Source organism: Lutjanus erythropterus, chromosome 7, assembly GCF_056507025.1.
Source record: "Lutjanus erythropterus isolate fLutEry1 chromosome 7, fLutEry1.hap2, whole genome shotgun sequence".
Lineage (NCBI taxonomy): Eukaryota > Metazoa > Chordata > Actinopteri > Lutjaniformes > Lutjanidae > Lutjanus > Lutjanus erythropterus.
The window spans coordinates 12,230,148-12,244,147 of NC_139323.1; the positions used below are offsets into that span (position 1 = coordinate 12,230,148).

Consider the following 14,000-nt stretch of genomic DNA (forward strand, 5'->3'; position numbering starts at 1 on the left):
GGCTTTCTAGGTGAGTGAAAACACTACGGATCATTGACGCTGACATGCTAATTATGAATTTTCTTGTTTACAGCCACCTGTAGTGAATCTGTTAGCTCCCCAAGAGACACCAATTCCTCTTCCTCCTCCTCTTCGCTGCCCTGCTCTTGTGAGCAGTAGTGTGTGCTGTACGCTGAGTGCTCCTCCAGTGCGTCCAGCCACGCCTGGAAGACAACAACAGATTTTTCTTTGGTTCGCCGTGAAAATTTAATACAGAAGCAATTCATTTAACACAGCATGACATTGGGGTTATGAGCTTTTGTCTGCAATTTCAGTGTTTTTTAAATATTAAGGATAAAAGCTTTGATATCCTTGAGAGGAAAACTTACAACAGCTCTCTTTTGTTGGTCAAAATAACAGAGACCCTGAAGATATTCTACAACTAAACATATAAAATCTAAATCCTATCACGTTTTTTAAATTGGAGTTTTTAAGATCAGGTTGATTGCAAACACGACCTTCTCACATTGAAGAAGTCATTTTCTGCTCAGAATTATAAGGGTCCTACCTGGTAAGACACATTGTCCTGGAAGCAGACCTGTTCTTAAACCTTTTGGACTAAACTCAAGTCCTTTGAATCAAGTACAAGTCAAGTCTCAAGTTTTCAGAGGACGAGTCCAAGTAAAGCATGAAGTCCTTTGGACCAAGTCCAAGACAAATCTCAAGTCTCAAGACACGTTTGTTTCTAAATAGTTGAATGAGAACATTTAAAATGACAGTACAATTGTGCAAAAAGCCCCATGATGGGTTCCTGTCTGTTAGGAACACTGTAGTATTTCTTCATCTGTGCTCTTGGTTTTGATCTCAAAGGTGGGATATGTGATTATAATCTTTTTTCTCAAACTCAGCAAATATCTTCTCATGATAGATGTCCGTTCTGAATAAACATCCAGTGGTTCTACACAGCCCTGGCTCTGTAGATGAGAAACAAAAAATAGCTCGGATGGAGCTAAATAACATCACTCCAGCTAATCAGCAACAGGTTGTGTTTGTGCTCATGCACAAGACAAGAGGAAGGGGACAGGGAGGGGAACGTAGATGGGGGTTAGTGAGAGGGACGGTAAGTCTTCTGAAGGAGCACTGAAGGGAGGGGAGTATTTGTTTAGCTGTTGAGCTGAAATATCAACAATCTTTCTCCAGAATCACACACTCCATCTTTAATGAATCTCTGATTGCTCTCATTAAAATCACGATCAGCTCACAGGCTTGTTTCAGGATGGATAAACACCTTAAGTAGGCCTAAATCCAAAGCCTTCAAACACAGATTGTAATAGCTGGCTGACACACACAGACATATTTTGCTGTATTCAACTGAATTAACAAGGTTCAGCTTCAGCTTTGATGGTTACACTGCACTCTGAGGATTACGGTGTCCCAGCTGTGTTTACAACACTCATGAACTGTTGCACACAAATGACACAGGCATGTTATTGTAATGCTAAACTGCATTTAGGATAATTTACCATTAAGCTGTAGGATCAGGGACACAAAAACATTTTCTTTTAATATCACAAATTCCTAGCACAGGCAGACATATCCTCCACTGTCTTGTTTAAAACAGGGCAGACGGCATTAAAAATAGGTCACTTATATTAATTTATATAATAGACAAATTATAGCTAAAAAATAAAAAGGATCTTTTTTTTATTATTACAAGAGGAAGCACATTGCTGAATGATTTGAAAGTCAGGATCATTTTCACCACTGCAGGGAGGAAAATAGGCGATATGCTGATATGAAGAGGGGAATTACTGGGCTACTCATTTATGTGTACAGACGAATTAATTTGATAATCAAAGACTAATTACTCTCATTTGAATTTATTATGTTGCCTGCAGCTACAACTGAAAGTGTGCATTAGGTTATGGAGACCTTGAGCGCATCCTGTTGTTGTTATTAATGATTCATGACAGTTTGGCAAAGCTTCAAAAGGCAAAACTGCAAACAACATTGCTTTTTTCAATATTTATGAGTCACCAAGTTCAGTCTCTTCATCTTTTTGCCTTCGAGCCTAAAGTAAGTCCAGTCTGACAGCAGGAGAGTTCAAGTCTCAAGTCACAGCTCAGACAAAGGGTGTGCAATGATTTTGTGGAAGTGGACAGTTTAATCCTTTTCCTTTTATCCTTTTAATTTAGTCACAACAATGCTGCAGTTATCTCTTTTACTAGCTAGCATTATTGCCATCAAAGAAATACCATCATTGCGTCTGCTGTAAATTTTAAACAGACATAAACACAGTTAGCAGCGTGGTTAGCATTAGATAACTAAAGCTATGCTAAAACGTTTAGCAGCTGAAGTTATCTCAGATATTTCTAAAATAAAATTGTGGTCTTCATTGCTGTCATCTCTGAACAAGTTAAGTTAACGGAATAGAGATTTTTTTTTTAGTTTCCTTGGCAGGAATGAATCCTTGAACAAAAAAACAAAACAAAACAAAACAAAAAAACAACATTGTTACTCCTTAGATATCTGAAATACGGCCTACAGTTAACACAAACTTAAGAGATTGTCACATTTTGCATTACACCACAAAATAGGTAGTCAGTAAATGTGTCTTGGACTTTGGAGCTTTTGTGCGTCTTAGGTAGTTGCTAATACTTACTTTTAATATTGTATCCTGGTTTGAACACCTACGTGTAAAATGCAAGACAAATCTTTCCAAAATAATTAAACTAGACAGTATGATGACAGGCTGCAAACAAACCCAACTGTCCCATCACAATGGGAAAGCAGTCCAACGCTTAAGTGGCGAAATCTTAGATGACCTCAGCATCCTCTAAAGCATCAACTTCAGTTACTGCCATTAGAGCAAAGGTAAAGAGTTCCCCCTTAAAAGAAAATCATCTACAGAAAATCATTTATTCCCATTGTCATAAAATATCTTAGTCAGTAATTAGAAACTTTAGAAGTCAGCCTGCTACCTCAGCACACAGCACTTTACATCGATCTTCTTTCTCTTAACCTCGACTCTGTATCACCAAGTATCAGGTGCTCTTTTTTATTCTATCTTCTATTGTGTCTATGTCTGTGTAAATGTATGTTTAATGTGTTTGGATGTGATATGTTGTGTTATTTTTAATGTGCTTGTTTTAAACAGCAGTTTTTCTGCACATTTCTGCAAAGACAAATTTCTGTCTTTTGCACGCAAATGGTGGACAATAAAATATTTTCTATTTTATTCTAACTTCTGGGATGGCATACAAAAATATGTAATTTCTTGCAGCACTCCATGACCTCGGGGATAAATTTTAGGGCCATTAAAAGCATAAAAATACAGTAAAAATACACGTAGCCAAAATCTACATAGTTTGTCAACGAAGGTCAGGAGAAATGCTGTTTGAGATTACAACCAGAGGAGAAATTAAACATACTTTTCTTGTTGCCTCGGGGTCGTTTTTAGGTGATACTTTGAAGTGATGCACACTGTCATCGAAGCACTTGAGGGTAAAAAAGCAGTTATCTTTGGCTCGGATCTGGAAACGAGAACATCAGAAACATCCCACTGAGCAAAAATTACATTACAAATTCAACACAATGGTCAAAAAAGGGAGTGTAATCCTTGAATGTTGGCTTACCAAACAGTGAGCACGCGTGAGAGATTTACAGCCTTGCCTCCTGACATTGGCAGCTGCATCTGACCTTCACGGAAAAACAGAAATAAACAGGTTATATTTTCTTGAGGTCTTTTCTTTTGCAGGCTGGAATCTTTTTTTCTGGCAGATGACAGTTTTTCAATGGAGCTATCGACACAGTCTTTCTATTTTCTAACTGATTTGTCACTTCCAGCACCTTTCTAATCAAAAGCGTGCAGGACTTCCATTTATCTCCTTCTGAGATCTTTTCAAATGTCTGAAAGACAAGGTGAAAGATGGGACCTACTGTTTCGGGTACCACGATAAAACTCCATCTTGGAGAACGACCCAGTAAGTGCGCCAGCCGAAAAATCTGGAGCTCTGCGGCACGACATAAAGGCAAGAATAAGGGGAGAGACATGCTGCATTTAAAAACACATTTCAAGTGCTAAAGAGGAAGCACATACAGAAAAGGTGAAACACACACAGAAGAGTGAGCTATGTGGGTTTGTTGTCTGTGTGATTCTCTCAGCAGGGAGTGAAAATGAATTTAATTTTTAGGGTTTCCCAATGCTGCGGTCATGTAATTTGAAAGCTGCTATTATTGCCAGTTTCTGACTTTTAAAGAAAACTCATATCAACATCCAAGCAGTGATTACAACTGGGATTGTATTTGGCAGTGGATTAATAAACTTTTGGAGTGCTGCTAGTTCCAGTATCAGGACGTTTTATGTGGGAATGACTCACAATACGGTGGTCACATACATTGTAATAAAGGAACATGTCACCCAGTGAAACAGTAATAATTTTTAGACAACAATGGAGCTCAGAGGCACAGGGGATTAGGCTGTTAGACAATACTTATTAGCAGGATTAGTTCATTGTTGTTTTTTTATCCTTAAAGCTGCAAAAAAATCATTATTTGTTATGACAGTACAGGTTTATTCCAGTAACAAACCCACAAACAATTATTACCCAACTCTGCAGTTCCCCTCAGCTCTAATGCAAAATATGCTTCATTTAAAAAAAAAAAGAAGAAGAAGAAATGTGTAGCTGTATCTTCAAAGATCCTGCCCTCTGCCTATATTTTTTTTATTTTCTCATTATTTTGCTGTGCCCGGGACACTTTACAAGCCCAAAATGTCTGTATTTGATGTCCTGGGAATGAAACTCAATAATCAATTGTCTTTCTAGTGTATTTATGAACAGCTCAGATAATCCTACTGATTCTACCTTTAAAGTTCTCATGAAATGGCAAGCTGAGTGCTCTGTGCTACGTGTTTTCTGTAAAACAGGCAGTTAGAGAGGGGCTTGTGGAAATTGGTTGGCATTTACAGGAGCCAGTAGCACTGTGCAGTACGTTCTCCCACTACGCAGCTAAAGCGGCCCGGCGATGTAGGAGGGACAGCGTTTATATTAGCTGACTCTTCCCGGACTCAGAGCTTCGAGTGAACACAGTCCTGTACGGGGACTGAAAGAGCTTCCAAACACCAACCAAGGCCAGTTTGATGACAGGAAATAGGCTACAGAAGGAGCTTTCTTGCCAATTTTGATTCTAACAGCAGTTAGCTAAGTTACTTAGCAACAAGTAAAGCTATGTTTTCTATCTATTTCTAGCTATCTTTTCTGAAAATATTTCCTGAAAATATTTCTGGTTTCCCCTCACTAAGTTAGCCACATACACTCAAAGGTAATAATACGTCAGTGCTGTGATTGCATTTTATTTTCTGCTGCCCTAAAAACGAAAAAGAAACGAAAAGAAAAAGAAAAGAAAAGAAAATCAGTTATTGCAGGTTTAACTTAGTGCTAATAGTGCCAAGTATTGTCATTGCCAGCTTATTAACAATGACTAAAAAGCTCCATTCAGAAGTACGTGTCACTATGGGGCTTTTTCACTGCAGAGATTTTGACACAGGTGTGATTAAAAGCATCAATTATAACCGCATTCTTCATTAAGGTTATTAGTAAAAATGTGTCTTGCGAAAAACTACTAGATCACACTCCATGCAGTTTGTACAGATTATTCTTTAGTTTTCTTGACAGTTTGCACACAAACCCTCCATCACATTAACATAATGTGATGGAGGTAATGCTGCAGTGAAGCCAGTAGTAACTTACTCCGTTGATGTGACAACCTCATTGTTCCGCATGTGAATCGTGTTGTGGACTCAATGTCCCAACTTTTATCGAAGCATTAAACTAATCAATGGCCAAACCCAGTTCACTGTGCAGTTATTCACTCCCCACTGATGGTTTCAGACGCATTCCAGCTTCTCTAGACACACTTTGGTTTCAATGATGAGAATGAAATTAAGACTTCTGGGATGATTTTTACAGTTATTTTTCAAAATAAAAGTATACTTTCTTTAAAAGAACAAACTATATGAGCCTATGAGAGTCAGTCAAAGTGATACCCTCCATTTTTAATGCAAAAACAAAATACTTACAACAATCATCTTAATTAAAAACACACTGACAGCTACTTAAAAGCAGCCATACTGTACAATATAAGAACAAATTAAGGTGCAAATGTGGTGTTAAATTGCATATTTTAAGGAGACTGTTGGCATGTATCTTCAAGTGTAGCAATGACAGATAAATTTTGTATGGCTCAATTTTTTGTAGCCTGTTGCTGAAGCACTACAGTATGTAGCTTTGACAAAATTCAAGTTTGTTTTTTAAAATGTCAGAGTTTTGTGCATTCAACTTTAAGACTAAATGCCCAACTGAAACCTTATTTTTTGGCTTGTCACAACACAGTCACATCACATCACAACACCATGCATTGCTTTCAGGGTGTCTAAATGCAACATGAGTTGTTCTCTGAGTATAATTTCTCCATTTTTATAGATAATATCTCCCAGACTTTACCTTAAAGAGGAGTCCCTCGTACTTCTTGACATTGCGGGTCATACCCTGAAAGGGAAACAGATGAGAAAAATGAGAAGTAGAAAACAAAACAAAGACCAAATCCGCGTTGACTCTTAGCTGAGCACTCACTCGATGAATGTTGCCTTCAAGGACCTGCTTCATTGCTGTATCACTAGCCAGGTCAAACGCTGTCTGGCCTGTGAGTTATGGACAAAAAAGGGTCTTTTAGTGCAACAGAGCACACGTACAACTGTATGCATGAGGGAAAAAAATTGTTTGGCTGAACAACAAGCTAGACACAACTGATATAAATATTGAGGAGTCATTTACATCCAAACCAACCGCAGACTGTGCCTCTCAATTTTGCAATCATAGTTTTCACATTTTTCTGCGTTGATAATCACGATCAGGCCCCAGAAATCACCACAAAAATAATCACAGGTTAAACTTTGAAATCTTCATGATAGCTGCTTAATCAGTCAGTTGCTGTTTTTGTTTGGGTGAAGGAATGGAGACAGACCTTGTGGAATTAGTTAAAAATGTCTTTTGCTCCACACCAGAAAGAATATTTTTCGTATAAGCAGCAAGTCTTAAAGAACTATGGAGAGGAATGGAGAGGCTGGTGTTATTCTAGATTTTTCATTACTGATTGACAGTTTTCTTAATGTCAAAAAGAAGTGAAAAGGAGTCATTCATGATTGGCAGCTCCATCTTACCATTCTTGTTCTTGATGTTGGGACTGGCTCCACTTTTGAGCAGCTTCAGGGCACACTGCTTCTGGCCTCGATAGGCTGCGGAGTGCAGCGGAGTGTTACCCAGCAGATCTGTGCAGTTGATGTCTGGAGGCTTCTTCCTGCTGAGCTGCAGTGAACACGCAGGACAAAAACAGATGGTTTGTCTGGTCCCGAAAGTCCTGCAGGTCTTTATTATACAGCTAAGAACAGAAGCATGGCTATTTGATTTATCATTCTGTGTCCAACAGCTGGAATAGTTAAGTTTGCAACTGGCTTTCAACAGTGTTCATTTTGTGTTTGAAGACTCTTTTGGGACATACTGAAAATATTTTATTCCAGTTCTTTTCCTAATGAGGTTTTCATGGACAATTGTGTTGTTGTCACTGAGATTTCAAGGGCGTAGTTGACTGAATGCTTGTCTGGACTTGTGAATATGCAAAGATGTTTGAGAGTGTAACTGTCATGTTCATGTACAAAACAGACTGAGTGCATTGTGCAAGTGCAATTAGGGTGTGTCCACCTCCAGCTTTGCTTAAATAGGAATTGACAGGTCAGGCATTTATGAAAATGAATTGATTACAATAATTTTACAGATATGGTTCATTGCTTTTGGAGAACTTAGCACATTTCAATTGGTTTGGTTCTTTTGCATGCCAAAAACAGCTTGGTCAATGTAAACTGAATGGAACTGGACTGAATATAACACACAATTATGATACCCCAGGAATTGTTTCATTTTCTGACCAATACACCCATGGGCGCACAGATGGGCACAAATACATTTGCTGCTTACATAACGTAGGCACTGGGTGTGAAAACAACAACTGCGTTGGCTGGAAACTAGCAGTGACAGTTTCTACACTGTGCACCACTCTGCACTGGTTGTAAGGTAGGGCCCTAAAATCTGCAGCCATGCTAGCAGTTCTATGAGGCTAACACAAGCGTGCTAACATGTTCACAGCAACATTACAAACATGCTGATGTTCAGCAGGTATAATCCTTACTGTGTTCATCTTAACATTGTTTGTTAGCAGGCTACCATTTGCTAATTATCACTAAACACAAAGTACAGCTCAGGCTGATGGGATTATTTGGTCTTAAGTTTTGATTATTAATTTTTTTTATTTTGACCTGAGAGTGGCTGTTAAATGATGATGAGATCGTTAATTTTTTATAATTCACCCTGACATTACGGTCCCTATAGCCACATTGCTATCATGGCTAATAAATCTAAATTGAACACTTCTTTTTGCACCACAGGGAGTATAAAAATTAGCTCAAGTTACTTGAGACCATTCAGCACTATTACTCTTAAAACAGTTAAAGTTTATGTTTCAGACTTTGGCTTCACAGTATTAGATCAACATCTGACACTAACCAGCTGAGTTAAAGTTGAAAGGTCTCCTTCTCGTGCAGCTTCCAGAAGTTTCTCCTCCAGTTTCCTCTCCTCAGTTCTCTCGGCCGCTGGTATCAGTAAGTTCACAAGAAAAAACATAAGATGATTTTAGAAGCTCTATATCATATATACAACTTGTACAAAATGAATATTAAAACATTTAATTGTGATTGATAAATTTATGTTTCTATGAAATCTTTGCGATGGCGTGTCTCTCTCACCTTCTAACATGCTTCTGATCTCTGGGTTTTGAGTGACATCTTTGGGAATCTGTGCTGTCCCATTGATGACAGTAGCACATGCATCATAGTGCAGCAGCAGCATGACAACCCCCTGATCAATACGTGATTGATTGTTTGATTGATTGACTGAATGGATGAATAAATGCATGCACAAAACCATTCTATCAACAAAGAGACGAGAAGAGTAGAGAGAAAAAAAGACTGATGATGCATTAAGGTACCTTTCTTCCTGTGAAGGCAGCTTTGTGCAGTGGTGTATCTCCAATATTATTGGGCAAATTAACATCTGCCCCTGCCTGCAGGGTGTAACAACACAGACACACACGTTATCTATGCAGTTATTCACAATCTACAGCAAAAATCTTAAATTAATTAATGATCTTAAATTGTTTGTTAATGTTTTATTTGAAGGCATTTGCACAAGACTGCCTTTACACTGTCATAACCATGTCATGACACCGCATGACAATGCAATGCTGACATTGTTTGTCTTTGTTTATGTCTGACAACATAACCTGTCAGTGTCTTTGTTATGACAACCTGACATTATCAAACTTTAATAAACTGTTTAGTTTTATGTTTTAACATTATAAAAGATATCATAAAGATGTCATTAAATGTTATAAGAGTGCAGTACCAAGTTGATTAAATTTACACAGTTGAACAGACAGCGGGTAGCTAGTTTATTTATTTCTAAAGTAGGCTAACCACAGTCTGCTGTTATCTCGATTAACTGTGAAGCTAGCTGTCTAATTAGCTGACTCAGCCGCGGGATGCCTGGCTCCACGGCTAACCGAGCTACCTAGCTAATGTCAGCTACAGATAAAAACACACTTCTATTACGACTAGTTTAGAAACAAGTGAACTAGCTAACCGCTGTGCACATTTATAAACGTTCATGTTCATGCCTGGTGTCATGACATGGTTATGACAGTGTAATGAGAGTCTTATGCACACCCTATCAAATAAAGCGTCACCAATTCTTAAAAAACAAAACAAAAACAAAAACCCTACCTTCAGTAATTCTTCCACTACATCTTTGTGTCCAAAGTAACAAGCCAAGTGAAGAGGTGTCCACCCCAGGTTGGACTTTTTCTTACCTGAGAAAACGATACATGCTATTACACACACACACACATACACACTATAATTGATATTATTCCCTTATGTCACTCGTGTACCTTTGCAGTTAATGTTGATCTGTGTCTCCTCTCTTATCTTGGACATGAGGAGCCTCTGAATGCCCGGCAGATCTCCGTTCCGGGCGTACTGCAGGAACTGCTCCTCTGGCTCCAGCTCCTCCATGGTCCCCTGCAGAGGAAACGCAGGCCCGGAGAAAAAGCGACAGCATAAAAAGATGCTTTTTATTTCTGTGACTCAACTGTAATTAAAAAGATGCTTTCAGAAGCACATGTGCACTGAGTCTCTGAAAAGAAATCCAGAAGCTATAGGAAGTTTAGGCTTATTGCTACTGTAATTACTTGGAGCTGTAAACTAAATGGCAAGAAAGCTGATGAGCCTGTAGGTTTATCAGCAGTAACACACTTGTTTTTATCTAGAGGAAACATTTGAGTACATTGCAGGAAAACTTTAGAAGCACAGTACTTGTTCAAAAGGAATTTATACTGTATAATTCAAAATTTAAAAGTTTATAATCTAACAAAAGTTTCATTCAGTATAGTCAGGGGCTGACAGGACGGCTCTATATTTCTGAATAGTCTCTCATGCTTTTAACTTGTAAAAAGTACTCTTTTCAAATATATATATATATATATTATTGTCCAAATGGTTTGCAAAAAAAAAAATATAATAATAATAGACTGACAGCTGAAAGGGCAGAAAGACAGAGATACTTCTGAGCACAAGTTAAAGGAGGATATAAGAAATCACTGGTCCTCTGTAAAAGAAATTGGAAGCTTAGCATCAGAAAAAAAAATCTGTGGAGTTTTCAATGGGAAAATGTTCCTGTTTCAGCATAAAGTTCACAATAATGTCTATAACAAGAGAACTAGAAGAGTGCACTCAACAGATGTCAGTCAGGTAACAGACGGTGAAGCACCTCCTGCAATGCAACCACAACTGCCAGATGCAACCAGCAGAGATTTGCAAAGTTCTACCAACATTACCATGACCCTATATTACATTGTCCAGAGCTGAAACAAGATTTCAACCTGAAACAGCTGTTGATCACCTGTGGCCCTTAGTGGCCGGTTAAGATGAGTGATAAGTGAACTGTCAACGATCGTATAAAACAGAGCAGTCAATAGAACTACTGCCTCACAGTTGTATGTCTCCAGAAACCAGTCAAGTTGCACTTTACATCAATGTCTGTCCAGACTCATATAGTGTCTGTAGTGAAGACACTGAAGTAATTTAACATAGAACTTATCCCTATATTGTCCTATAACTTGGAAGGAATTTAATAAAAGTATTAAGTATATTTTTTTTGCAAAACAAAAGTTCTTGCTATACATGTCTGTGACAGTCACAGTGAACAGTGACAATGACCTCTGACCTTTTGCATATGAAATGTCATAACATCATCTTTTTATCCTATTAGATCTTTGTGTGTAATTTTGAGTTACAGGCAAAGATGTGTTTAGTGAGGTCACTGTGACCTTTGATCACCAAAATCTGATCAATTCATCCTTGAGTCCAAGTGGAAAGTCCAAAACATAATGCCCCAGGCCATGGCTTTCGCTGGCGTGGAGGCATTAACAAAACGTTTTTTCAAGGTTTTTTTAAAAATGTGAATCACTGAGTTCCTTTGCCATACAGTCGACAATGTGTACAAAAAAAATTAGGCTGATTGGTCCAGTGGTATTCAAGATTAGCTGTGGACAAGCTGTAGGTCTGTTCATCACTCACACACTCACTCATGCACACACAGAGATACACGCATACATGGAAGTTATTGCATAATCTGCTCCAGGTTACACCTGGGTGCCATAATAATAATAATAATAATAATAATAATAATAATAATAATAATAATAATAATAATAATAATACTTAACATGCATGTTGCATTAGCAAAGCTAGTCTTAAAACTTCAAAATAGAAAGTGAAGGTTACTGAAGGGTAAGCAGCACAACTGGAATTGGATCTGTATATCAGCTAACATACTGTGGAAAATCAGTTTAAACCTTCTGAATCTAACACCAAGACTGCAGAGAGCCCAAAGAAAAACAGATTCCTAAACTGTTTAGAGCCCAATTGAAAGCACTGCTGTGGTTCAATAATGATCATGGGTCACTATCACTTTTCAGGACTGGAAAACAAATTTAAAATCAAAGGCTATATGGAGCAAAAACGGTTACAATAATTTAAATCATTTAATTATTTTTCTTTTGGGGCCAAAACTATTTCAAACATAAATAATCATTTTAGGATGATCTTCATCAATGTTAAAATAGCCATAAAGTCGAGGGAATAACAAAAAAAATTGTCTAAAGCCAAAAGCCTCGGATCTGTGAGGCTATATTAAATTAAACATTAATATCATCAGAATTTTATGTATATTTAATCCTTAATTCAGGGCGAGCAGGAATAATAGTTTTTATTAAAGTGAAATTGATGTGTAAAAACAGTGCAGTGTACCGTGAAAGTGACGTTTGAAACCTCCAGAGCTCATCTTAGGGAAGTTGTCGGTTTATGTTGCTTAATAAATCATCATCTGTCATTGTTTGGGACACGTGAGAGAAAAGTCACAAGAGTGTGTTTTGTCTGACAGTGAGGAAAAAGCTGTCAAACAGGAGAAGAAAGAAGTCTGCTCAAAGATGTCAGGCAGTCACCGGACCTGCCATACAGGAAGGAAACCAGTCGTCCTTCTGCCCCACATGACCTTCTGCAGTATATTCGTAATCAAACTGCTGGTATGTGGCAACACATAAAGAAAGCTTTAACAAAGTCATGGCATGTCACATGGCTACAAGGAAGGATTCACGAACGTCATCACCTAGACATTACAAAGCAGACATGTGCAAAGACAAAAAAGTCTCAACTGTCAGTGAAACAGGTTTACCTGCTCAGATTGAAAAGCATGTGACACTAACAGTTACTCAGCTGCTTCTTCTCTATAAACTGTAATTATATGTTATAACAGTAGAATCAGAATACATGCAGAGTTTTCTTTAGTGCCTCTATTATCAATATTTAAAATCCTGCTTTAATTTGTATTTCTATTCATTTACTAAGATGATTAATCTGATCCTACTAATGTGTTGCTAAATTTAAATAAAACTTAAACTGAGAAAAAGCTGTGCCCTTTGAATCTTATTAATCATTCATGTTTAATTGATTACTGCAATTTGGAAACTTGTGCATGTATGTAGTTTGATTTTTATCTTCTTCTTCTTCTTATTATTATTATGTATTACGTTGCCCTATGTCCCTTTCAAAGCTACCTTGATACTGTAAAACCCCAGAAGTGGCCACTTACAGTGTGGGAAAGTTCATTTACTCAAGCACTATGCAATTTTGGGGTACTGTACTATATTTAAATATTTATGGAACTTTACTTTAAGTACTTTAAGTATTTCAATATCATGTTCCTGTACTTTATACTTGTACTCCACCACATGTCAAATGGAAATATTCTCCTGGTATTCTCCCTCACCATATTTATTTGACAGTTGTACTGGTTCTTTTTAGAATAAGATTTGAAATAAAAAAAAAAAACACACACGACAAGCTTATGAAGTACAACACATTGTTAAAAATTAAACCAGACACATTTCAGACTTCAGAGTTGTTCGCAGTTCTACCAGAGAGACATTTCCCCGCTAAACTTCTCATTTTGTTTCATTTAAATGACTGTTAGTGGCACAAAGTCATCATATTATTCATTAATAATCTCATGACCCCTCAGATTTATCTTGTGACCCCTCAGAGGGGGTGTGATCCATAGTCTGGCAACTACTGGACTAAACTACAGTAGTTAAACCTACAGTCCATCATGACAAGCTACAACATTAAAATGTTTATATATTATTAGTTCAGCAACAACATACAGCTTAGACAACTGCAAATTTAAACTTCACAAACTGTGCTAATATAGGTATTTCAAGCTAGTGTACAAGATTTTATCATGGCTGCAAGATCGGGGCCAGTTCTAACACTGAGCTACATGGCTCAGTGTAAGCAC

At 37.6% G+C, this 14,000-nt stretch overlaps 1 protein-coding gene across 6 annotated transcripts in view; it reads right to left on the bottom strand.

Moving 5' to 3' along the window:
- osbpl1a (oxysterol binding protein-like 1A) overlaps nt 1-14,000 on the bottom strand; it is a 34,389-nt gene that overhangs the window by 19,458 nt on the left and 931 nt on the right. For 3 of the 6 annotated variants that reach the window (XM_084722742.1, XM_084722741.1, XM_084722740.1), the window contains exons 2-13: nt 10,036-10,165; nt 9,869-9,954; nt 9,076-9,150; nt 8,834-8,945; nt 8,595-8,680; nt 7,199-7,343; nt 6,612-6,679; nt 6,483-6,527; nt 3,919-3,992; nt 3,615-3,678; nt 3,411-3,512; nt 78-203 (exon numbers count right to left, since the gene is read on the bottom strand). In XM_084722742.1, coding sequence (XP_084578868.1) covers nt 78-203; nt 3,411-3,512; nt 3,615-3,678; nt 3,919-3,992; nt 6,483-6,527; nt 6,612-6,679; nt 7,199-7,343; nt 8,595-8,680; nt 8,834-8,945; nt 9,076-9,150; nt 9,869-9,954; nt 10,036-10,159 — 1,107 coding nt within the window. In that variant the 5' untranslated portion in view covers nt 10,160-10,165. Of the gene's footprint in view, nt 1-77; nt 204-3,410; nt 3,513-3,614; nt 3,679-3,918; nt 3,993-6,482; nt 6,528-6,611; nt 6,680-7,198; nt 7,344-8,594; nt 8,681-8,833; nt 8,981-9,075; nt 9,151-9,868; nt 9,955-10,035; nt 10,166-14,000 lie in introns of those variants that run through there. The other 3 variants (XM_084722743.1, XM_084722745.1, XM_084722744.1) reach the window with 3 other exon arrangements.